At 35.3% G+C, this 26,919-nt stretch overlaps 1 protein-coding gene across 6 annotated transcripts; it reads right to left on the bottom strand.

The window, feature by feature from the left end:
- Positions 1 to 490: 490 nt before the first annotated feature.
- NUCKS1 (nuclear casein kinase and cyclin dependent kinase substrate 1) lies at positions 491 to 26,919 on the bottom strand. Of its 6 annotated transcripts, none has more exons than XM_034414404.3 (9): positions 26,420 to 26,919; positions 15,000 to 15,049; positions 13,556 to 13,661; positions 10,536 to 10,588; positions 9,689 to 9,838; positions 7,368 to 7,520; positions 6,111 to 6,260; positions 4,928 to 5,162; positions 491 to 3,168 (listed from the first exon to the last, which is right to left on the bottom strand). In XM_034414404.3, exons 1-8 carry the CDS (start codon positions 26,434 to 26,436, stop codon positions 4,963 to 4,965), a joined length of 879 nt encoding a protein of 292 aa, XP_034270295.1. In that variant the 5' UTR covers positions 26,437 to 26,919; the 3' UTR covers positions 491 to 3,168; positions 4,928 to 4,962. The 6 variants fall into 6 exon arrangements, with proteins under 6 accessions (XP_034270295.1, XP_087745523.1, XP_034270293.1 ...); XM_087889397.1 differs by having other exon boundaries at positions 6,111 to 6,257; XM_034414402.3 differs by having other exon boundaries at positions 491 to 5,162.

Here is a 26,919-nt window from a genome sequence, read left to right as displayed (position 1 = left end):
CATATTCGTTGAAATATATTTTTTCAGTAGTGTTGACCCCTAGGTCTGGTCTATATGCCAATGTGTAAATTAATGTTTTACTGCAATTTCATTTTCAGTTTGAGCTACTCTTTCGGATTAGGATCATGTTATCCCATGGGCAAACTTACAATTTTATAAGTAGTTATAGTTAACTGGTTTCCCAAGTTTTGAATTCAGTATCTCAAGTAAATTATCAAAAAGCCTTAAACATGGAATATAAAAATAAGTGTTAATATATAACTTATAGACTGTTACTGATTTTGAGAAACAAATTGATACCTGGCATATACTAGCCCTCCCCAAAATGGTGTCCTCCAAATGTATTAGTCTACCAGTTTCATAATTCTTAATTGGCATGACCAGATATTGGGAATTATAGTAACTGAAATACAACTTGCATAGAGGGTGCCAAGTTGGGGTAGGCTGGCATATACAGTAAAGAGCGGAAGAAACACAGAAGGCATTGGTATGGGTTATAAAAGCCCTTTTATAAAGCCATTTTTAAACAAAACCAAAAAGTTTACAAAAGAAAAAAAGATACAGAAGAATAAGTTGCTTAATATATTCAAAAAACAAAAACAAAAACAAACAAAAACAAAACAAAAAAAGGGAAAAAGGGAAAGAGAGAGAGAGAGAGAGAGAGAGAGGGAGGAGAGAGAAAATAAGGGTGACACAATTCCAACATGCTGAACAATAAAGGGTTCTTTTTCCATGTTCTCTTTTAATACAAAATACAAGCCAAGGGTACACATATTTAAAACAGAGCTCAATAATTGATATGCAGTCCTGGGAACCCTTCAATAAAAAGCAAGGCAGGAACTTTTGTTTTTTTAAAATTGCAAGTACATACAGAGACTGGAATAAGTAAAATTAAGTAGCACAAAAGACTGTCACACAATTCTACCAATGCATGTTGCATCTATAATTCACGAACATGGTCAACAATATCATGTTCACTTCAACCCCCCTCCCTTTTAAAATTCATTTTTATATAAAGCATTACATTCAAATTGACCCTTAGTACCATGCTGCAGATTTCATTGTCAACAGACTGACAACATTATTGGTTATTTATCATGACTGGTGGCCTTGGTACAGCATTTGAATGTATGCTTTCCAATAATCCAGACAGATTTAGAACCCATCAAAATAGCTAATTCCAAGACAAATATCCATGGTATTTAATTCCATCAATTTCTATCTGATACATAGAGCACTTGCTCATTTGTCTCTTTCTAAAATGTGGGAACTGTTAGGGTTTGACTGTGCCATGTTCCTGATAAACAAATTATGTAAAACTCTTATATACAATTTCTGTAATAATTGTTTCTCCAGCAGTAAACCACAAATTTCTAACACACATTAAGTTGTCAGACTGACACCCATGCATGCGTACACACATGCGCTTTCATTTCCACTCATACAAGATACTTGAAGGGTTTTTATGTTATTGTGGCTATAGCAAGTTTATGTTCTGCCCCAATGCTGTATTCTCAATTAAAAAATCCCTACCCAGGTATAGAAAATGTATACACAATGGTATTTTACAATCATACCAGACATGCTCTAACTGATGGAACCATTCCACTGTTTTGAACAGCACATTTGGGTCAATAGATCTTTTTTAAAAAGGTTAACACATCAGATCAAAATGTAGTGAATGCTTTAATAGACTCAAAATAGAGAAGCACTTGCTTTAAATGTTAGAAGAGTTTTTAACAGAAAATAATGAAGTGTAAGTCCTTCAGCGAAGCAGTAAACTGAAGAAAGTGGGAAGAGATACTCAAGCCAAATGTCAGCTTAGTTTTGCTTATAAATCCTGGGTCCTGAAAATCATTACAAGTATATCCATACCTAGCTTTTACACTGTGAATTTCACACAAAAGGAATTAATCCCAGACTCCAACTGAAATTGAGGGGGTGGTGGTGATGGAAAGAAAGGAGTTTCAGTAACAGGAGGACCAAGGTTGAGACCGAGCCATTCAGATTCAGTCGTTTAATCAAAGTTAATTGAAAAGGGAAAAGAGTTAAATCTTCCCCCAAAATACTAATATGATTTACCAAATACCTAAAATCATGGGAATCGATTTCCTTTTATTTTATAAAATCATGTGTCAACATTATGATTTGTTATAAAAAATAAACACTCCACAGAAAAATTACATAAAGCAAAAGCACCAATTTCTACAGCTCATAAATTTCCAGCATGTTATAGCATTTCTTCCTTAGCTCTAGTTAAGCTGTCTCATATACTTGAGTAATGCTTTAAAAATCAGTCTAAAAGTATTAACAGTTTCAGTATTTGGTGCAGGCAATTACAATTGAGTATATTCAACATTTATATCACATCAACCACCCAAATGCATATACATTTCTTTCTCCCCCCCCCAATGTATTTCAACATGATTTTTTAATTTCAGATCAAACCAATCATTATGCCCCTGCATTTTGTTTTGATCTGTGCTAGAATATTATACCGAAGAGAAGTCATCACAAAGAATGTATCTAAATATTATCCTTTTACGGTGTGCAAGTTATTTCTTCAGTATTATAGCCACCATTACCTGTTCAGGTATCAAAGGTAATGTGTAAATACACACCTCTCAAAACTTGACTGAAATTTTATGTATACCCCTGTTGCGATCACATTTATATATGAAGCAATAACTTAGATACACTAAACATATTTGCTTTTGGTTTTTCAGCAAATGCAAGAAATACTTAATTAAAACTACGTCAAAAAACCTGCCATTCCCAGGATGCAACCAATATAGTGTGATTAGCGCTCACTGGAATATACCTATTTGTTTATCTGGCAACACTTGTTCTATGGAACAAAGTAATAAACTAATATAGCTATTGAATCCCTAGAATACCTCACATAAAAGCAATATGCACAGAGAGACAGAAGACTGCAAATTAGAATGAAATATTTAAAATATTACTTTGCTGCTGTTATGTGAATAGTAGCGGGAAAATTAATGTTCAGTCTCTGGATTGTTTATCAAATGGAAAAAGGCCAAACTACTATCTGAATTAAGAGATTTCAGGAACTTTGAAAATATTTTTGTCTAGGAGTTAAATGCAAGGATCAGTGAAAGCACAGCATTTGATTTAGGATTAAGAAATCCAACTGCCATCATTCATCTGGAAGAAAAACAGAGGAAGAACCTAAATGGCAACCCAATTCTTATTATACACAGTTGTATCTGTTAGTGAAAGCACAGAAAGAAAAAAATGCATATTATATAAAACAAATCTGAATCAGCAGCAAAAATATATATTGCTGGCTGACCATAATTAAGAGGTAATCACTCCAATACCTGCACATTTGGTTCAACTGCATATACTAGGTCACCAAGTATTTAATTTGTAGGATGTGATAAATCTGTTTTGAACTCAGATGTAATCCTTAGCTATAACCATTCAACACTTAAATCTCAATTAAATTGGCAAAAATTACTCCGCCCAGATTAGCTTCTGTCCAAGGACAAACTCAAAGCAGTTTCACTCTCTAGATATTGTTCAAAAATTATTAAGCCAACATCTAGATCAAAGATATCACTTCAAGCCAGGATGTGTGTATTATTTTGCTAAACAACCCAGATTTATATCTGAACCAATCACAGACACAAGTAGCATTGCTTTAAATAAAAAAAGAGGGGATAAGCCAAGTATTTTTGAAAATTATACTTTGTTGGGTTTGTATGTATGTGCATGTGAGAAAGAAAGAGAAAACCAAAATTATGCTTCACTTTCACTTTGGCTTTGTCATACTTATTAGATAGACCTAGACTACAAAGAGAATATTTTTGGGGTTGCTATCCACTTGACTTTTTATAAATTTACAGTATATAAGCAGAAATATTACAGTATATAAGCATAGATACTAAAATGTTAATTCTGGCAGGATTGCTGTTGTATCAATCATGTCTTCCAGTTTACACCCTGTTTCTTGTTTAGCCTGGGTATCCAGCTTCTGCTAACCAAAAATAAGGCCTGGTTATGAACCAGCACTCACTCTTCAGAAAGGGAAGTAAACAGCGAAGGGTATGGTAAAAAACACATTATGTTATAGAAGCAGAGTATTCCAACTTTGTGAAATATGAAGGGAAATATATTTAAATGAATACCCAGTGGTTGAAAAAGATACTGTGTAATCACTCATTCAGTGCATTGCTCAAAAATTTTAAAGCAGTTATTCCAGCTTCCAGAATTTCTCAATGAAATCAAACTTTATGGAAAGAAAGCAGAAAAAGCACAGAAATTTCAGAATAAGCTGGAAGGATATTAATGCATTTTGGCCAATGGAAATGTTTGTCCTAAATCTTTGTCCTAACAAAGGATATAAATGGTATGAACAGGTATGACCTTCTCAAAGCCTGGAACAGATCAGACTAAATTGTTACTAAAATAATCTTGGCCACTAAGATAAACAGTGGAAGCCAAAAGATCCAGAGTATTAGAACTTGCAATGCATAATGGAATTCAAAATAATTCAGGTACAAAAGATGGGTTTACGTTAACAAAAATGCTATATGCAATAATCTATTGGTTTTAGAATCAATTAAGCAAATTGCTTTCTCAGCTTTGGAAAATCTATTCTATTTGTTAACAATGATCTCCAAGTGTCAGCTTCAATCTTATTGCTTAACAGCTGTAGTAAGCTTTCAAAAATATATCTTTAGTTAGCTGTTAATTTAAATCTAAATGGCTTTCAGATTTGTTGGGGAGAACGGAATGGCCAATAGAGACTGTGACATCAAAACATAAAGGTTTTCTTTAAAAAACAAAACAGAAGAATTGTACTATTAAAACAACTAAAGTAAAAGTGGCATTCACAGCCCAATAGTTAAGCCACAACCAAAACCATGTTCTACCCCTAAGTATATCCTCTTTTCCTTACTCTCTCTCAAAAAAGTTTCTCTCCCACACCACCGTTTAATCTTCACCAGACGGGACTTCATCTTCAGACCCTTCATCCCCAGATTTGTCTGGAGGAGGACTAACTGATTTCTTCTTTTGTGGAGGACTTTCAGGTTCATCGTCATCATCTTTAGGGGATGGGGTTTTTTCTTTTGATGTCTTTGAAGCTGTGGAACGACCTCCCTTTCCTTTGCCCTTTACCGGACTAGGTGTAACTGAAGAAAAGCATCAAAACAATAGTAAAATATTTGATTATTACATCACATGTTTTAATGGTGAAGATGCCCATACTCCAAATCAAAGCGATTTTTATTTATTAAATTTATTCATTTCAGTTTATAAAGCTGTTCATCTCACTATCCAAAGCAACTCTACTGCTTTCTAATCATATAATAAAACATATTAATTCTTGAACATAGCCAGTACTATTACGCAGGATCCTTATTTAGCAAAGAATCAAGTTGAGCTCATACTATCTATATTTTAATAGTAAAGTACAGGCAGCCTGTATGTTTGCCTTCCAATTTTCCATAACATTAGCATAACATTCCATAACATAACAAAAAGATAATAATGAATGAGTTTTGTTACAGTAGGGCTTTCTACTGTAAATATAGCAAGGCAACAGCATTTTTGAGCATAAATAGACATATGGGTAGGAAGTAAAATACAATTCTATACATTTTTTCATCCAAGATGTTTAATAAGCAATATGTAACCAAATACGTATTGTATATTTGAAGATATATGTAGTTCTGTAGGTATCTGTACATGTTAAAATGAGCAACACTGTTCTCTTTTCAAATAGAATAAAATAATACCACTTGTGGGGTCTAAAAGACACTAATATCACTTGTTTTAATCAGCACTGGCAAGTGGTCTGAACATAATACTAACAATGATAACATCAGAAGAATCCCATCCAAATCCAATTAGAATTCTCTGATTCTTTGAAAAAGGAATAATCCACAAATGAACTTTTAGTAGCCTATTCAATTATATCACCCACAAATCTGGATTTAACATTGAGAATTTGATTCATATTCTTCTAAGCACACACAAGATGAAGAGCTGAGAAAATATAAGTACTTGCAAACAACACATTTCATTCTGTTATTCTTAATGGGTTTAAAATAAGAACTTTTGAAGCAAGCTAAGCTCACCTGTAGCCTTTAGTCTTGGTTTAGGCATTTTCTTTTCTTTCCTTTCTGGTTTCGATTTCTTAGCCACTTTTTTATTCTTCTTTTTAGAACTGCCATAGTCACTATCATCATCATCTTCCACAAGGAAGTCTTCATCGCTGCCAGAATCTTCTGTGCAGAGAGAGAGGAATGAAATGTCTCTAAGAAGAGCTGTTCTTGTTCACTTGGAAGAGAGACAGAATGAGGGAGAGAGTCTGGTAGGTTGATCAAGAGATAGGAGTCAGTATTCTTGGCTTCTATATCCTGTAACACACTTGCTAGAACTTGGAGAAATCACGACTTCTGTGCCTCAGTATTTCCTCATGTAAATCTGCTTTAGAGCTTGTGATAAGTAGCATTATTATTTAAAATAGTAGTTGCATAGGAAAATTTTTCTTTCCCTCAAAAGCAATTAAGGCTCAAAGCCTGACCATTTTTACAACAGCTGTTGTAGTTCTACATCAAAGCCCTTCCCAGCCTGTCATGATTCCTTTCTTGTTCAATATGGTCTTCCATCTTGTAGCAAGTTGTAGAAGTGCCCTTTGCAGTCAATATCAGTAACTTATTATATAGAAAGAATATCTTACTCTTCCTAAAACAGACTTCCAGGTTTTGAATCCAGGTTTCCATGATTCTAGTTCATCAGTTCACAGATTCACTGGGTTTCTGTTTATTTGATACATTCACTGCAAATTTCTTATGGCTCCCCACCTTTCACCATTTAGAGCAAGCGTCTATCAATTTATACAAGACAAGTTAGAAAGCTGTACTGCAGATATTTTAACACAAATTTGTTTTCAAACTTTTGGTTTATTCTAACTGTGAAGATAAAGATTTGAAGCCCTTCACTGTATCATGAAGCCAGATAAGATGGAACTTGTAATAAAATTAGACTGTTCAGACTATTGCCCAGTGCTGAAGGTAAAACAGTGATGAGTGGCATTTTTATATTCTTTGCATTTTTCTAGCAGAATATTACCTAAAAAAACTGCCATGGTCTGAAAAGTTTTTATGTCCTGAATTTTAGGGATAGCATATTTTTTAATTCTCTTTGCTGCCAATAGACATCCTGGACATCAAGTATATCAACAATGCAATGAATGTCATATTTAAGAAGATGAAATATCACATTTGGTTGTCTGAACAATTAATGTGGACACCACATCAGTCATGGCTGCAGACTGACAATTCATTCTTACTTTCCATATATCTATATATGTGCCTCTGAATGTCACTTACTTTCCTGAAATGATGTCTCTTCCTCTTCCTGATCTTCCTCCTCACTCCCCACATCATCCATTAGCATTTCTCTTTGCTTGGAAGCAGCTTTGGAGGCTGCTTGCCGCTGCTGACGCACATTTTTGTGATCTTCTTTCTCATCCTCACTATCCTCTGTTATAAAATCAGAAAGATCACTAAATATTGTTTGCTCTATATAGCGTATTTTCCGGCGTATAAGACGACTGGGCGTATAAGACGACCCCCGACTTTTCCTGTTAAAATATACGGTTTGGGCTATACTCGCCATATAAGACTACCCCTCTTCCAAATAAAAATTAAAAAACATCAGATTGATTTCAATATGGTAATTTTAATTCAAATGCTTATGACATGCAGGCACTTAGCAGGAAAACTGTCACTTATAAACATAAGGCTGTTTGTCATCAAATATGTAAACATAAAACAGTGCAATTGGATTAAACTTTTCCTAATTCACTCTAAAGCTGAAAGGAAGGATAAGACAATAAACCCATGGGAGCTGCCATGCTGTTTGTTTTCTAAGCTGTCAACCAAACTGGAACTGATGATGATAGGAGGAAGATAACAAACAATAGAGAGAGAGCAAGTGCCGGGCAAGTCCCTGGCACTTTACACACACACAACACAACACAACTGGCTTACCCACAATGTAAAAGCAGCTGTCCTAGACCCAAAATGGCCCCTGCAACAAGCAGGAACCTCACAGCACCACAAAAATCCCAAAAACCCAACTTTCACACTTTACACACACAAAATTCCACATATAGCTTTGTGAGATTTTTTGTGTTTGTGCAGTCAGAGTGAAACACTACAGAAACACACTAAATCTCAGAAAGCTGCACAAATATTATTTTATTTTAATTTATTTTTATTTTTATATGAAAGCAGCTAAATTTAAAACTTTCTAAACTTTAAATGGCTAGGTCTAAAAAAAGAACAACTAAAAAAAACCCCAATTAACTATTTTTTTTAAAGCTCCCAAAGGGGAAAAAAACTTACCTAACAGAACAGGGGTCTTCAACCTTGGCAAGACTTGTGGACTTCAACTCCCAGAATTCCTCAGCCAGCTTTGCTTTGCTGGCTGAGGAATTCTGGGTGTTGAAGTCCACAACTCCCTGCCTGCTTGATTGCAGGCAGGGAGATTCAGTTGCTTGCTGATGCAATGGATTGCAGGCAAGCGAAGCAAGGCAAGCGTTGCGACTAGCAGCTAAGGTAAGCAAACTGGAGGGGGGGGATTTTAAATGGCTTTTTTAAAAAATGATTTTTAAATGGCTCTGACGATCCAAGCTGAGTTGCCTGATTAGCAGGCAACTCAGCTGGGATGGTCAGAGCTTGGCTCATCAGAGCCTTTCGGGCTGGTCTGCCTGGTTATAGGAAAACAACACTCAGCATATAAGACGACCCCCGACTTTTAAGAAGATTTTCATGTGTTAAAAAGTCATCTTATACGCCAGAAAATACGGTACATTTCCAACAGGCAGAAATAAAGAGGTAGAAAAAATGTTCAACTTTTCACAATGGAGTGCAATTCACTGAATGCTACCTGTATCTAATAGCTTATTCTGAATATGTTTTGATGCAAAATATATAACATCAATTGTCATCTACATTATACTATAAATGAAAAGCAAAGATAATTATTACTCTTGATCCACTTCAATTTCCTTCATTTGAGCCGTGGTGGCATAGTGATTAGAGTGCAGTACTGCAGGCTACTTCTGCTGATTGCCAGCTGCCTCCAATTTGGCAGTTTGAATGTCACCAGGCTCAAGGTTGACTCAGGCTTCCATCCTTCTGAGGTGGGTAAAATGAGGTCCCAGATTGTTGAGGGCTGAAAACCACTTCGAGAGGGCTGTAAAGCACTGTGAAGTGGTATATAAGTCTAAGTGCTATTGCTATTTGGCTTTTTGAACTAAGCAAACCTTTATGGGAAAATATGAACAAGACTTAAGATACTATACTAAGTAAATCAGAACCAAAACAGTGGGTAGATCAAAATAAACAAAATAGACAACATACACTTTAAATTCTATTTTATTCATCTGTATGTTATGACATTTTTTTTTTGTTTACCTTCAACATGCCTCAGATCAAGAAACAACTTGATTTGGTTCTGATTTTACCAGTTTTCATATATATAAATAGTTACTTACTGTACTGTACTTCAAATTAGTTATTTAAATTCCAATGATTTGTTTAAGATTTCATGAAACATTACCTGAAATTGTCTGTCAATTAATCATGTATCACATAGATATTAAATGATGTTATTTTTTAAACACATCATTGGAAGACATTACCTGCAGCCCTTTTTCTAGATCTGGAAGCAGCTTTTTTGTTCTTGTCAGGCTTCACTTTTTTTCCTTTTTTGTTCTTTTGAGAACTTTCATAGTCACTATCAGCTTTACCATCATCTGCTCCTATATCATCCTCACTGCCAAAATCTTCATCTGAGAAAAGAAGATGGAGGAATAATAATAATAATAATAATAATAATAATAATAATAATAATAATAATAGTAATAATAATAATAATAAATGAAACAGTAACAGTGATACCCATTGTCATCGGGGCACTTGGTACCATGTACAAGAATTTTATAAAATACATCAAGAAATTGCAGCTTCCCATAATAACACCAGCGGAACTGCAAAAAACTGTGCTACTTGGAACATTGTACAACTTAAGAAGGTACTTGGTTGATACCTAGGACTCTGGCAGCAACCCGTATCAACCATTAGCACCAGTCAATGGTATTTGTGATGCATTTTTAAATGTTCAGTTGATTGAGTTTCATGTTATGAAACTGAATAAACTATATAACAATAATAATAATAATAGAAATATTTTTAGAAATTGACTATAGCAGCCATGGGAAGGTTGTGCTTAGTCCCAAATACCCCCAAATAGAATGGCTCTGCTCAGTGTTGAAGAATGCAGGGAGTTGTAATTCAGGTTTCCCACCTCTGTGCTACATAGAAACAAATCACATGGCGCTAACTACTCAAATATGAATTCCACATATCAGAAATAAGTAGATGATTTAAACCAAAAAGCATTAAAAATTCCAGGCAATAGTAAAAGTGAAATCATTGATTAAATATTCTGATCAAACTGCCATCAAATTACAAAAATGGTGTAATTACCAGCTGAATGTGAATCATCTCTCTTTGTCTTCGTGTCCTTTTCTGAGTCTTCACTATAAAAAGGAAAACAATTTTAAATTATTTCCAGAAAGATTGCTGTGATGTTATTACACTCCCAGAGAAGCAACTAAATTGGTTAATGGCCATAATACAGAATTGTATTAGTTTTATTAATTTGATTGATCAGTCAATCAATCAATAGTAAGCTAGTTTTCAATTCTATCACTCCTTTAAGATGAAAAATTGGATAATGAAGGGAACTTGCAGCTTAACTCTGAAATCTCAGTTCTTTTTATATATTTATATATATATTTATTTATTTATACATCTCATTGTGTGAATGGTTAGATACCTGGGTATCACACATTTCAATACAAATAAAAATAACAATATTATTCCTAATAATTACACTTAATTTTCATTTTTAATTTTACTAACACATGACTTCTACTATCGTTCTTCAGTTCTAAACCTTCTTATAGTTCTTCTGTACTTTGTATCATCTTAATATCTATTTTTACTATTTCCCCCCTCTTATTTCTACCTCTATTTTAGTCCATTCCCCCCTTCACCTATCACTCTAGTAATCAAAGACATGATCCTTCCTTTTTTTCTTATTATTATTCAATATTTCAGTATGCACTTCTAGTATCAATCATAATCGTTCAAGCATTTAATGTATATCCATTCATATTGATGTTTTTCCAAATTGCTTAATTCTAGCTTTGAAATCTCAGTTCTAAGGGTGTATTTGTCTGGTTCATCAATGTCATAGTTTTCTAAATAAAGTCTGATTTACAGAGAAACGAAAAGTTGTAATAACTTGACAAAAACATTTATGAAAAAATGCAATTTAGGAATGCCAGTTGAAAATTAAACTGGAACTATTCAGTTTTTATTCAATAAGTTCCAAGTGTGTATCTTATGGACACTATCAGTTTTAATTTTTCTTATTATAAGAAAATAATGGAAGTGCTTCTTAATATTCACTTTTCCTATGACTTAAAATCAGAAAAAGAACACATGATCTTGGTATAAACTATTTTGTTAAGATGTTTCAGTGGAGTGCCATGCCATTCGTTTAGTGCTCATTCAATGATATGCTGAAAAAAGTGATTTACAACTGGTCTTTACACTTACAATTGTTGTAGCTACCCATGGCCACTTGATCAAAATTTTGGTGCTTGGCAACTGTCATGTATTTACCATGATTATAGCACCCTGGGCTATGTCATCACTATTTACGACTTTCCCAACCAGCTTCCAACAAGCAAAGACAATGGGAGAAGACAAATTCACTTAACATTGGCAGTTAAAAAGATCATAAATTTGGGCACAACTCACTTAATGACCACTTTGCTTAGCAATGGAAGTTACATTCCCAATTGTGGTTGTAAGTTGAGGACTACCTGTAGAATCCATTTTTAATGCTTAGTATTCACTAAAAAATATACTTTTGGATGTCTCTAGAGGCAATGTTTGTTATTTTTAATACTCCTTAAAATGTTGTGAATGATAAAACCATGAGGTGGAAATATCAATTTTAGTAAACTCAATAAGTGAATACTATTTTCTTCCTTTATAACATAGGAAATTATTGTCTCCTACCCTGTTTCCCTGAAAATAAGATCCCTGATAATAAGCCCAGTTGAGCTTTTGAGCACATGTGCTAAAATAAGCCTCCCCCTGAAAATAAGACCTCCCCGAAAATTATAAATGCAGAGCTGGAAATCAGGTAAGATGGCAAGAGGAGCCCCATCTTGCTCCACGTGCCCCAAAATAATAAGACCTTCCCGAAAATAAGGCCAAGCACTTATTTCAGGGTTCAAAAAAAAAGTAAGATAGGGTCTTATTTTCGGGGAAGCACGGTATATTTCCTCCTCTTAATGTTTGTTCTTTAAATGTACATTTGGCAAATACCCATTTCTTCTATTGAATTTTTAATTGCCTAGTTTCACAATCAACTCAAATAATAAAAAAGTAGAATCATATTATACTAGGTTCTAATCACACTATATAGGGCTTTAGTCAGACCCCATTTGGAATGCTGTGTCGAGTTCTGGAGACCTCCCTTTAAAAAGATATTGATATGGTTGAGTAAGCCCAGATATGAATAACAAAATAGTACAAAGTCTGAGGGACAAAACTTATCAGGAGAGATTGGAGGAACTGAATATGTACAGCCTGGAGGTCAGAAGGGGAGAAATAACTGAAACTCTAAAATATATTAAGGGGCTGAATAAGCTTCTAATTTTCTATGTAAGCAAGCATCAAGAAACGGATAGGAGGGAATTTAAAAAGTAATGTTTGAAAGTATTATTTCACAGAAAGAATATTAGAAGCTTGGAATCCACTTCCAACAGAGATAATCAATTATCAGTAACTGAGTTTAAACTTGCTTGGGATGAAGTCTTGTCCATTCAACAAAAATAATCAATCAATCCCAAAAAATACATCAAAGGACAGCTTCAATGGACCACTAAGTCTTTTTCTGCCATCTGTTTTCATCTTTGTTTCTATGTGTGCACATGCACACATACTCCAATTCTAAAACAGTGTAAATAATCCAATCATGCAGAAATAAATACCCTAAAGCTACATCCAGACCAAACTAAAAGATTAATATCAAGTATTAAAATGTGCTCAAAAATATTATGATTTTGCAGATCTTTGATATCATGAAAATAAAGCATGAATTGGAAAGATATGCCTTATAGATGTGATGAACTATTGTCCACAGCAACCGGTTATAATTGTTAATAGTAAAGGAAACTAGGAGCTGTAGTTTAACAAGTAGAACATGTTATTTTTCCATGTTCAATGTTACAAAATTTTAAAATTCAGAACTTTCTAACTGGACACAATTTGTAGGTTAGTGAACATAGTTATAGAATTCCTACTTTCTAATTACTGTTTTTAAGGTAAGCTAATAGAATATATAGCCTCTAGATAAGATACACAAGCACAAGGACAAATGGCACACACCAAATCTAACTACTAGAAAACTATCTCCAGCTTACCTGTCCTCCTGAGAATTTTTTCCAGACCTCCTCTTATTTTTTGCGTCTCTTGGTGATGAACGTATTTTCTTTGCTGGAGGGGCTGAATCCCTACCATATTCTTCATCTACACAGTAAACAAGATTAAGCAGAATTAATAAATAAGTGATTTACAAGTCTGTCAGTTTAACTTAAAAATCACCATTAAATATACTAAATGATTAAATTTTGATCAGAAGTACTGAAAATCCAGGGTTGCTGTTTTTTTAAAATAGTATTTTGTAATCTCTGCTGTTATTTATTTTGCGTAGTTTTAAATTTGCTATATTTTCTTGCTTTTGTAAGTGAGTGAGAATGAGCTGGAAAGAATACTGAGAATGTCAAGCAACATTCTTAATTCTTCCAAGAAAGAAACTCAACCCAGTCACATTGAGAAATAAAACCTCACAATACCCTTCAAGAATGCAGATATCCTTGAGATGTATGAATTCTCCAGCCACAATTTCCATTGCTGTGAATTCTGGAAGAATTCTATCTCACAAATTTAACTCAACAGTATCAATAAGATACCCAAGGTTTTTGATGAGATATTACAGTATTTGAAGAAAATTCAAATAAAAAAAAAAGATATTTAAAACGGTATCTCCAGTTTAAGTAAATAAGGATAACAATAATATGTGCAAACAGAGGTAAAGTGAAGAATTCCGAAGCAAAAACCAAAGAAAAACCACATACACATGAAACAACAAACTCTAAATAAAGCAAAGCAAACCCCTACAAAACAAAACAAAACCTTAAACACACTTAAATTGGCAGTTTGAGATTAAGCACACTGAATGAATGAAAAAGTGTATTAAAATTATGATAGTTAGATAAAAACATTAACCCAATATAGGCAAATGTGAAAAAAAAATCCATGTTGGACATTATTAGGAAAATTAAAAATGTAAGCCAAAATTATAATACTTGCAGGCAAATCTCTGTTGTAATTACCCTGATAATGAACTGAAGAACCAGAGAACATCAAGGATTTCATAGTTCAATACTGAGCTACATATATTTTGTTTTATTATTGTCTTGTTTCTTATTTTATAAAAATCTAATACAATTTATAATTAAATTGAAAAGATTATAATAATATGGAATTTTATTATGTTTTGCCCTTACTAAAAATACAATAACAATTCTGGTCACTATGAAATTACAGGAGCATGACATCTTTCTATCCAAGAAAGGAAATAAACTGTATAGGTTCCAGAAATGTTAATTGATTGCCATTTCTGAGCCAATAGAATAAACTTTCTAGAATTGTAGAAGCAACTTTATGTAAAAAGATATGGGTAAACATCTCAAAGAATCACTTAAGCACAGACCCCGACTAAAATATACAAACTATTTTTCAAACATTTGTTGCCCGTCGATTTCATAATTGTAGAAAAGTTTTGCTTAGGAATTGATAGCTTACCTGCGTCATCTGATTCCTGAAACTGTGAGTAGTCTACTACCTTTCTGTTCCTGAAATAGGAGAAAAAAAGTATTAACTTGGGAGACACTGAAAAATTACACCATATAGAATTGATTTTTAATACAAAGAAAGCACATAAATATTAATTACAGTTGCCATGATTCAGTAATTCCATCATCTGAGATTTTGACTAATTAAAAAAAAGATTTGGTCAATAAAGGTAAACATATATTTTGGAATATTTTAATAGCTTTTTTTCTCCATAAATTCACCCAGATAGATGTCTTGCAAGGAATTCAGATGACATAAAGGGAGTATTTCCTAGTTCCTGCAGGATGTAAATACACGATATACTACCTTAGTGACATTTCTCATTGCTCTCTATATTCAGAAATGCCTAAAGTTCCAGCAGTTGATCAACAGAAACAGTTTATAATACAGCTAAGACTTGCCTCTGACTGATGCTATAGGTCTAATTAGCAACACTAATTGATATAAACAGTGAATATTTGAAAATATATGACAATCAAATAACAAATGTTATATAGTTGTACATATTTTTTAATTTCATATAGCTAGGGAATGAATTATTGTATATCAAAATTCCAACAAACTTCATATCACAATTTAATCTTCAAAACAAACATGGTTGGAAGTGAAAATCACATATTAAACATATTCTTTCTAGAAAAAAATGTGACCATTCTAAAACAAAACATGACTTGCTCTGATGTATAAATGCACCCATTGTAAAAGAGGTTATAATTTACAATAGGTAGCAAAAAATAATTTCCTATGCTTTATACATATTCCCGAACTATAACAAAAGTTCAGGTATTCAAAATTCAGGTAACATTCTTAATTCCAGAGATATTTAAAAACCAAATCTGACACTTTATTCAGTGACTGTATTTCACTCTTATTACATACATAATTCTCTTAGTGCATTCTCATTAAAAACAAGTATAATCAAATTACAATCCAATTTTAGGCAAAACACTGGAATGTATTTTGGTACAAGTTATATGAATGCATCTTTAATGAGAGAACATGTAATTTCCCACAAAAGATTCTGGATTAGATACAGAATTCATCTATCATCAGAAATATTTTCATTAGTTCCTGAATATACCTTCTAACCACTTCCAGGAATACCTTATCTAGTTTCTACTTACGGTTCAGCATCATTTGTCTATCCAGATATATATTTTCGATGCATAAGGTAGTTTTAAATTTACAACCACAATTGTGACTGGAAATTCTGTTGCTAAACAATGCAGTTGTAAAGTAAGCAAATCACATGACTACATTACTTAGCAATTATAATCTCAGCACTCCTGACTCTCGTGGTTAACTAAGAATCACTGGGTGACGGAAGCCCTAAATAAGAGGGTGGAATGCGCAGGGGGTTGAGAGAATCAGTGTCCTTTTGACTGCCCTCCAGTGGCACTTGGCAGCAATACCAGGGCTAGGGCTGGAATAGAGGTCTGGTCCTTCAGCAGTCTCATCTCAGGAAACTGCCAATCTTAACTTCAGCCCCAGTGCTGCTACTGAGAAATATTGCTTTAAACCCATTGTGGCAAACCACGCCAGCATCTCTGCGCAGTCACAATTGCTGCACACAGCCGCTCTGTGCTCCACAGATTCTCCTGCACCTGGATGACCTTTACCTGTTCTTTTTTCTTGCTGTCATGAGGTATACAACCTGTATTTGAGGGAGCTACTGGCCCTACCAGGCCTTCTTCCTTGTCCAAATTGCACAATCCCATTCTCACAATCCTTCAGAAACCTTCTGGTCTTTCCCAGGCTATTTGGAGAATAAGCTTTGGACAACGGGACTGACATGGCTGGCTATGGGGAAGACAGCCAAGTAGGACTACTGAAGGACCTAAGCCTCTACTTCAGTCCCAGCCCTGGTATGGTCTCCAAGAGCCACTGTTCAGAGGTAACCAGAGCATAGCTGGAGGGAGGAGAGAGATTAGGGGGTGTGGGGAGTTGCAGCGTCCCTGCTGCCTGCCATTTGAATTTTGATCACATGGTCATGGTGCAGGAAGAACTGTTTTTTTTTTAAAATTTGATTTATATGCCGCCCTTCTCCGAAGACTCAGGGCGGCTTACAATGTGCTCAGCAATAGCCTTCATCCTTTTGTATATTTATACAAAGTCAGCTTATTGCCCCCACAAACTGGGTCATTTCACCTACCTTAGAAAGGATGGAAGGCTGAGTCAACCTTGAGCCTTGGCGAGATTCGAACCCTGCAGTAATTGCAGGCAGCTGGTCTTAATAAGCTTAATAACAGGGTGCCTTAAACCCCTGTACTACCAAGGCTCTTACTGTTAACTTTGGGCACCAGATATAAATCCTTTTTTTACCAATACTGTTGTAATTTTGAACGGTTGCTAAACAAATGGTTTTAATTCAAGGACTGCCTATACGCATACAATATACAAACCAGGGATAGAAATTATTTTTCAAAGGATAGTGTTTAGATACGGTGAATGAGGCAATTAGGTCAGTCATCTCACCCAATTGTTCACAGCCATGACTTTGTTTTGGGATTGTGTATGATCTGGCTTTGTTAAACTGCATTAAGCTTATTTTAAGATCTTCAATCCACTGAGTAATTATAAATCACTTGATTCTAGAGTTAGAACTTATAGAATTGCTCTAGATGTTAAAAAGTTATGTGTATAAGGTATTTTCAGTCTAAATACTATTTATCTTCTTCATACCTACTTTTCTTTAGTGTCAGATTGTTGAATTCTTTCTAAATTTCTATTCATTTATAATAGACTAGGTGAAATTTTGAGAAAAGGACCTGGAAAAATACAAGAATGATTTGTTTTCTACTGATATTAAAGCAGCTCAACTTTAAAGATAAAAATAATTTTCAAATGCAGTATAATTTGTAGTTGACTCAGATATAATTTTAAATATTTTTCTTATAATTATTCAACATTGAAGATTTGCATCTTCTAGTTCAGATTATCTTTATGAGTTTGGAGTGCTTAAAATGTATTAATAATTATATTATGAAAAAATCATAATCATTTGGTAAGATTTTTTTATATAAACTTACTAAAAATTATGACAGAACATGGCAATTTAATGATCATGGCTTCTCCAGCATCAAAAGCTGATGAATTAAAAACAGGTTTTAATACAATATATACCACATACACTCATATATACATGTATGTATACAATATAGGGTTCACTAGTATAATTTGGATAAGATAGTGGAGAGCTAATAATCATAATGGTACTAAGCAAATATCTTTTAATCTGCACATTTAACACAATGTGTGGTATATAACATTTTTACTTCTAAGCTTCTTTTAACTCTTTTCTACCTAATGTTGACTTTATGTGACTGGTGCTGTAGAAGCCAATAAATGAAATGCTGGAGCTTGTAATGAGCTGTGCACACATTTCACAACTCTGCTATCTTCTGACTCCTCTTTTCTCATAACTTCTGTGAGAAGCCCAGTTTGTTACTACCAACCATTTCAACAAATTTCAAAGCAAATCTGTTTTCTCTGGGATACAGGTAGTCCTTGACTTATAACAGTTTATTTAGTGATCATTCAAAATTACAATGACACTGAAAAAAATGACTTATGACTGTTTTTCATACTTATGACCATAGCAGCATTCCTATGAACAACATTTGGACCCTTGGTAATTGACTTAATATTTATGATGGTTGCAGTGTCCCAGGGTTATGTGATCACTTTTACAATTTTCCAACAAACAAAGTCTAGGGAAAGTCAGTCACTTAACAACTCTGGTAAGCAAGGTGGTAAAATGGGGCAAAACTCACTTAATAACTCTCCTTAGCAATAGGAATTTTGGGTTCAATTGTGGTCGTAAGTCGAGAACTACCTGTACTAGGGATGAGGCAAGTGGTGACCTCATTTCTTCAGCAACCTCATCTGGCAGGAAATATATGGTAAAAGTTATCTTTCCTAGACTGCACATTATTTGATTCATTCTAAATATTAATTTGGAGATCCAGGAGAAAGTTTAAAAAGGTAATTTTCAGAAACAAAAAAATTATTGTCACCATGGAAACTAGGTTTTCCCTCAGTCCCTAACCTCACACATAGAATAGGGGTGCCAAACTTGCAGCCTGCAGGCCGGATGCGTCACATGCTGGCCACGCCCACCCCTATTTTAGCAAAGGGGAGAAGTCACGATACATCATGTGATGATGTGATGTGAGTTTGATACCCCTGCCCTAGAACAAATTCATACAGCCTAGATTTCAGTCCATAACATGAGATAATTTACATCACAGCAAGCTCTATCAATTCTATCCTGTTGATGTCGACCCAGACATCCTGGAGTGTGAAGTCAAGTGGGTCTTAGGAAACATTACCAACAACAAAGTTAGTGGGGATGACCATATTCCAGCTGAACTATTTAAAATCTTAAAGGATGATGCTGTTAAAGTGCTGCACTCAATATGCCGGCTCATTTGAAAATTCAGAAGTGGCCGCAGGATTGGAAGTTAATGTTCCTATTTCAAAGGACAATACCAAGAGCAATGATCCATTGCACTCATTTCACATGCTAGTAAGGTTATACTTAAAATCCTACAAGCTAGGCTCCAGCAGTATGTGGATCGAGAACTACCGTAAGTACAAGCTGGGTTTCAAAGAAGTAGATGAACTGGAGATCAAATTGCCAATATTTGCTGGATTATGGAGAAAGCAAGGGAGTTCCAGAAAAACATCTGCTTCACTGACTATGCTAAAGCCTTTGTTATGTGGACCACAACAAACTATGGCAAGCTCTGAAAGAGATCAGAGTACCAGATCTGTCTCCTAAGAAACCTCTATGTGGGTCAAGAAGCAACAGAACCGGACATGGAAAAAGTGATGGGTTCAATATAGGGAAAAAGTACAAGAAGGTTGTCTATTGTCCCCCTGCTTATTTAACAGAGTATATGCAGAGTATATCATGCAAAATGCCAGACTGGATCAATCAGAAGCTGAAATTAAGGCTGCTGGGAGAAATATCAACAATCTCAGATATGAAGATGATACCACTCTAATGGCAGAAAATGAAGTGGAAGTAAAAGTGGAAGTAGAGTCTCTTGATGAGGGTGAAAGAGAATACAAAAGTTGGATTGAAACTCAACATTAAATGGAAGTGGTGACAGATTTTATTTTCTTTGGCTCCAAGATCACTGCAGATGGTGACTGCAGCCATAAAATTAAGACGCTTACTCCTTGAGGGGAAAACCTAGACAGCATTAAAAAAAAAAAAGCAGAGCCATCACCTTGCTGACAAAGGTCTATATAATCAAAAGCTATGATTTTCCCAGTATAATGTGTAATGTTGAGTGTTGGACGATTAAGGAAACCGGAATGCCAAAGAATTGATGCTTTCGAATTGTGATGCTGGAGAAGACTCTTGAGAGTTCCTTGGATTGCAAGGAGATCAGTCAATTCTAAAAGAAATTAACCAATTGTTCTTTGGGAGAACAGATCCTGCAGCTGAAGCTCAAATACATCTAGTGAGGAGAGAGACTCTCAGGAAAAGACCGGGATGTTGGGAAATATTGAAGGCAAAAGGAAAAGGGGACAGCAGAGGATGAGATGGTTAAGGTTAGATGAGATGTCACTGATGCAATAAACGTGAATTTGGGCACTCTGAGAGACAGTGGAGGACAGGTGAAACTGGTGTCCTATGGTCCATGGGGTCACAAAGAGTCGGATGCAACAGTGACTGAACGATAACGTATGTCTTCTCTCTGGCCTTGGTTGAAGCTTACCTCCTGTAAACAAACCTTAGAAGGTTCTTCCACCTTGTTCTCCTTCCTTGGAAACTTTTATTATCAATGCTGTTACAGTTCAAACTCATTTAACACTACATCTTGTGGCATCTTGATATTGGCTATTTATGAAATATACTTGTGCTAGTTAGTTAGTTAGAAATATACTAGTTAGACCAATTCTTTATTGCAACCTATTTAGGTAGAAAAAACACACTCAACCCCTTTACTCTGTAGCTTAGAGTAAAATGTACTTAGTATTTTCGCCATCTATTTTGGATTATTTATTTATTTTTTGCAGATTCTCTAGCAACATCTTGTACAAGATTACCTCAGCCTCCTACATGTGAGCATGGTAGTGTCCCATCTGCTTTACAAGGAGTATTGATTATACGTCTACTGGGAAACAAAAAATCCTTTTCATCAAATACCATCCTCATGAATAGCTAACTACTGAGATACCTCTACGGTAGTTGATGGTTAACAATCATTCGTTCAGCGACTGTTTGAAGTTATAGTGGCACTGAACGGCATTTTATGCCCAATCCCTGATGTTTGTTGCAGCACCATGATCACATGATCAAAATTTGAGTGCTAGATACATCACCCACACTTGATAGGGGCACTCCTCAGTGGTGGTAGGGTGGAAGTAAAGGCCCAGAGGTGCTGTGACTGAGTGCTACAATAAAGGATGGAGGCAGATAGGTGGGGGGAGTTGAAAGAGAGGCAGAGGCAGTCCCTTACCTTACCAAGGCTTGGGATTGGGAGGGCCCAACCCAGGAATGGCTGGATTGTGTGTGACCTTGCCTAACAACTGGTGGGATTTGGTTAATAATAGCAATGGGAAGTGCTGGGATTGGTTTTGCTAAGCAATGCACTCATGTGACATAATGCTTTATGACCCAGTATCTAGTAACTGAGTCCCAATTACTATCATAACTCAAGGATTACCTGTACACATTTTTTGCATTTAATATGAAATATTTTTTGAAAGACAAGTTGCACAAAGAAGCTAATAAAAATGCAGGGAATTAAAATAATTTCTTTTCTCACAAAGATATAAAGGGATGTCTTTCTTCTAAAACTAGTGTTTGCTCTGAAGAAGAAATTAAATGAACTAATTTACCAAACACACTGATTTAGAGGAGACTATTCTATAGTTTATTTTCACTTTCTGTCAATCACAAGCATTTCATGTGTGGTTATACTTGATTTCTGTCAAGTAAAATAAACACCGAAAAGAAAATAACTGATTGAGGATGATCACAATGTTTTTTGCCCATTTTGAGCTAAAAGACACAATTCAGAAGAAATGTGTTGGCTTAACAACAACGTTTTTACCAACTACTGTGAAAAATGTCAGAAAAATGGGTCTGGTTATGTGGATACCTGAACTTATGAACAGATTTTTGGTCCCAATTGTGATTGTAAAATGAGGACTACCTATACAGATTTTCTATAAATTATAAATATATATATGTGATGTTTAGATCAAATTTACTTTCAGAATAGCATGATTTATAATATCTTAAAACTTTTTGGAAAAAGGTACGATAAAAGATGCAGTAATTTAACATCCAAATTGTATAAAAAGCTTTCTTTAAAAAGCCTTTTACACCTACTTCTTTCTACAAGGTATCTTTATAGAAGTTAAAAACATTTTAGCATTGCTCTTTCCATTCTAAACTTTGCTTTGTATTTGATTAACCAAAACACAATAAGGTTTTCCTTATATTGACAAATCACAGTAAAGCAATAACAAATCCAAATTATGCCAGATGTTGGAAAATAAGCTATCACATTGTTGTCTGGTGTAGAAAAAATACACAAATAAATTTTAACAATTGAATATTAGATTGAACTTTAAACAAAATACTGAGTTAATTTCTTTAAAAATTGTATCAGGTATTATGTAATGACATTGCTAAGCAGTGTTTAATTTGTGATTTGAATCATTACAATGAACAGTTAATTTAGACTTACAAATGTTTTAATTTAATATAAAGTACATATATCAGGTAATTTAAGTTCTCAATCTTTTCTGATCTCAACCTAAGCTGATAATGTAAGTTAAAAAATTATAAATAACAAGTCAAATTGTATTAATTCTGCACTTTTCCTCAGAAGTTTATTTTCTTACTAAGAAATTTAAATCCATGTAATTGACCAGTTTGTCAATTAAAAGTATAGTATCACATTTAATTCTAGGTGAATTAGGAGAATATGAAAATATAATCCTTACCAGCATATTTCACATGTTTTTCAAGCATGTCAATAAATCACCATCTTCTTAATAAAAGGTTTGCATTTTCCAGGTTCCTTATTTTTATTTTAGAAAACACCTAACCAACTATTTACAGCTGTTATTTTCTTCTATCTAGCCTACATAAATACAGATATTCTACTGAGGGTGGACAGAAAGAACCTTAGCGAACGTTCTTTAATCTTTTATTAAAATTTAATTCCCAAAGAATTCATTCAGCGCTGCCAAAGTGCCCTCCAAATTCATTTGAGAGGTATATCATATCCAGAAGTTATGGATTAGGAGAAAAAAAGAATCCCATTTGAAGATTTTTATAGCAATTTGGAGAAATGAATAAACACATTCCTTCTAATGATTCTTTAAGAACAATAGTACATTGTATCTAACTTAACTATTTGGTAGTGCTATGACATTTAAAAATGTAAATACCTTATAGTTACAAATATTAAAAATAGTACAGTTAAAGTTACATATTTGTATCTTAGTTCTGCAGGTAGGAAAAAACATGGAAGAACTGAAAATGAATGATTTAGTAAATGCTCATAAAAAGGATTTGAAATGGATTACATTTATTAGAAATCTGTATATCTTTACAGAGTACTACCCATATAATTTATTTTTCTAAGGAAAACAAGCCTTTGAAAAATCCCATGTTTGATCCTACTGCCATAAACATAAGTCTTAAACTGGCTTAGTCCTCTGCTTGCTTGTTTTAAACTCAATTTTCACTAGAATTAATTCATTTCACAAGTAAGAGAGAGTAGAGGAATCGAATTCATTTGTTCCAGCTGCCAACAGATCCCATCATTACTGACAGATTCCATCATTACCGTTTAAAGTGGGCTTAAAATATCATTTTCACTTTGGCTTAAAATTTCACAATTTACTTTAGCATAACATGTGTGATCGAAATTTAAATATTCTGTAAATATTGAAGCAATGAAGGATTTTCCAAGTTTTGTTTCAAACAAAAGAAAAAAAGAAAACATCTGCTCTACTTCTTAGCACTATAAATACATGTAGCTGTTATAAGTTTTAATCATTATCAATGATTTGAGTTTTAATTGAAAGTAAAACAGATGATCACCAAATTAATACTCAGGAAGAGTAAGCAAGCCCATGAACAAAGGAGAACAGAATTCTTCTCTTGTGAAATTAATGACAGTGCCCTCTGCAGGAAAAAAAGACATTATCTTCATATTTAAAGTTGTACAGCACAAGACGGGGGTCAACATCTCTTTAAAGATATTATGCATCATCAATTTGGCATGGTGGTACAGGTGATTTTTTTTCTATAAGAGATAGATAGATAGATAGATAGATAGATAGATAGATAGATAGATAGATAGATAGATAGATAGATAAAGAGAAACATCACAAGAATGCCACATTTGAGATTCAAGCATTCCTATCTATTAAGTCTTACAGGACTTTAAGCACAGCGAACATCTGAACACTAAACTGTGAGATATGGCACCCTCATAAGATTTGGCACCCTCATAAGGTTTAAATTGGGGATGCCCCATGACATCATGTTATGTTATGTATAACATCATTATACATAATGTGCCAAATCTGATATATTCTTACATAAGTTTCCTCCTATTATATAGTTTTTAGAAGTTACTGTGAAATATAAAGCTTTTTTGTTTATCGTTTACTTATCCTTAAACCAGAAAAAGTTATAAAATTTGGTAATCCTACTTTTTAACTAAATACTTGCTAGTTAATTTTAAGCAATCCCATGTTTTAGAATCTGCAGGGGTTACAACTAGCACAAGAAGAAATTAAACACTGAATGCATTTCTGTAGAAGAACAGGACATAAAACTAAAAACAGAGAAAATGTTGATTTACAGCAATTTCAAAATTACATATACGAGCTTTCTTATCTAATTATATGTTCCATAATTCTCACACATCATGGCTATGGTACAGTTTGCTGAGAATTACATTACAATAAGCTGTAACCCAGTGTGTGTGTTTTAAAGCTTACATAAAAGCTACCATGGTGTACCAAAGAGTAAATTTTAGATTGGAGCAATCTGTATTTAACTCTTGTTAAGCACAGATTTAGCAGAATTTGAGACAAGTCAATTTTTTTAGTCCTACCACAACAAATGATAGTTTGAAATAGAATCTTAGGTTTCCATTTTTTGGTTGGCTTTAAGAGCCAAATTAGAAATATTGAAAATTTCTCTCTTCCTCTTTTCACTAGACAGTCTTTCATATATATCCTACAGAAAATGGAGATGGGAAGCATACTACCCTGCCTGATTGAGCTGAAAAGCTGTTGGAAAATCCCTTGAAAATAAAGAGTATCCTGGCATGCTCAACAAGAATGACCAGTGACGAGGATGACCAAAGCATCCTGGCAAAACTGACAAGAAAACAAGTTAACATACTATACAAAGAGTTTGTTATCAAAGGCAGACAAAAATTCCATACTTCTTTCACCATGCAGGAAAATGTAGATTCAAACTTTCGATCAGCCACAATGCTGATTAGAAAGCTCATCTTCAGTCCATAGGATTGTTGGAAAAATCTAATTTTAAACAGAGCCGCCACACATGTCAAATTCCTTGGGAAAATAGCAAGGTTTAAACGTAATACACAGCGAAATGTAAGATTGTTCAGCATCGCTTCAGGTCTGAAGAAACTGCACCCTTTTCATACGAAGGAAGAAAAATTACCTTGCTTCTCGGTCAGTCCCGTTAAAATAATCCGCTACCCCTCCCTCCCTCCCTCCCTCCCATCGGGAAATCCCTTTCCCTATAAGTTGCTGCTCACTCTTGCCAAGTAGCTGCGTCCCAACACACATGTACCAGCAAAGCTGTACATAAAGGCTTTAAGAGACACACACGTTGACTCTGGTGTACTTCGGCATTATCTAGGCGCCTGGCTCTTTTTCCGGGGTGAAACCGCATACAAACCTCCGAGCTAAGCCGGACTTGGCCTGCGTGTTCGCTCTTCGCCGGCGATGCGCACTGAAAGAACTAGAGGAGCCGCCGCCGCCGCCGCCACCGCTTCTTCCCAAGTCGAAGCACGATGGACTTTGCTTGCGCTAACCTTAAGGGGCAGCATTGCATCCGGTAAGGAGGGACCTGCAGGGCGGCGGCAGCGGCGTGTGCCATACTGTACTGTAGTCCCCCAACTCTATCGAGAAGCAGCAGCAGCAGCAGCACGCTGCATGCCTGCACACGCCCCTCCCCTCTGCTCTCCCGCCATACCTCCTCGGTCCGGGCCGCCTTCCCTCCCTCGCGTGGGACTTCCTGGCCAGCATTGCTTGTGCCTCAGTCTCAGCTCCGAGGATGGCCTCCGAGACGGAAAACCGAAACAGGCTCAAGGGCCTTTCTCCCTTTGCGAAGGACTCACCTGACAGGCCTAGACATCTTGGCTGGTTAAATCGAAGCAAGGGAGGGAGGCGGGCACTGGCGACGAAGACGACAAAATAACCGAGAAGCGTTGGCACTTGTTCTGGCTCGCCTTCCCGGGGAAGGGGCGTTAATCCCCGGGGATCCAGCGACTCAGGCCGCCGTCCCGCGCCCCAAACCTGCTTCTCTCGCACCGTCAATGGCCACCGCTCGCAGCTCCCCCCCTGCAAAATGGTCGCACTTCGTCCAGCGGAGGGGATGCGCCGAGCTGAGAGGACAGCGCAACCTACGCCACTTGCATCTCCTCCCTAATTGTTTCATTGGTCGCCTCCCGGAGCCGCCGGGGCCTATTGGCTCATTCGAACGATCATGGAAGCGACGGCCCGCCCCTTTTTTGCGAGCGGGAGGAGTGAAGAAGCTCGAGAGTAACCCCCTCGATAAAGCTCATATGAGAGCTGAGTAGATCTGAGAAGCCAACAACAGCTACAAAAAAAAAAAAAA

This window comes from Pantherophis guttatus, chromosome 3 (genome assembly GCF_059756535.1).
Source record: "Pantherophis guttatus breed Tessera chromosome 3, ASM5975653v1, whole genome shotgun sequence".
Taxonomy (NCBI): domain Eukaryota; kingdom Metazoa; phylum Chordata; class Lepidosauria; order Squamata; family Colubridae; genus Pantherophis; species Pantherophis guttatus.
Note: the sequence above shows the minus strand (reverse complement) of the source record. Positions and strands in the feature narration are given on the sequence as shown.

Coding starts and splice junctions, on each gene's coding strand:
- NUCKS1 (XM_034414402.3), bottom strand. Junction 13,662..14,999: donor TCAGGAATCAGATGACGCAG/GTAAGCTATCAA, acceptor TTTACTGTGTAG/ATGAAGAATATGGTAGGGAT. Junction 9,839..10,535: donor AGATGATTCACATTCAGCTG/GTAATTACACCA, acceptor TTCTTTTCTCAG/ATGAAGATTTTGGCAGTGAG.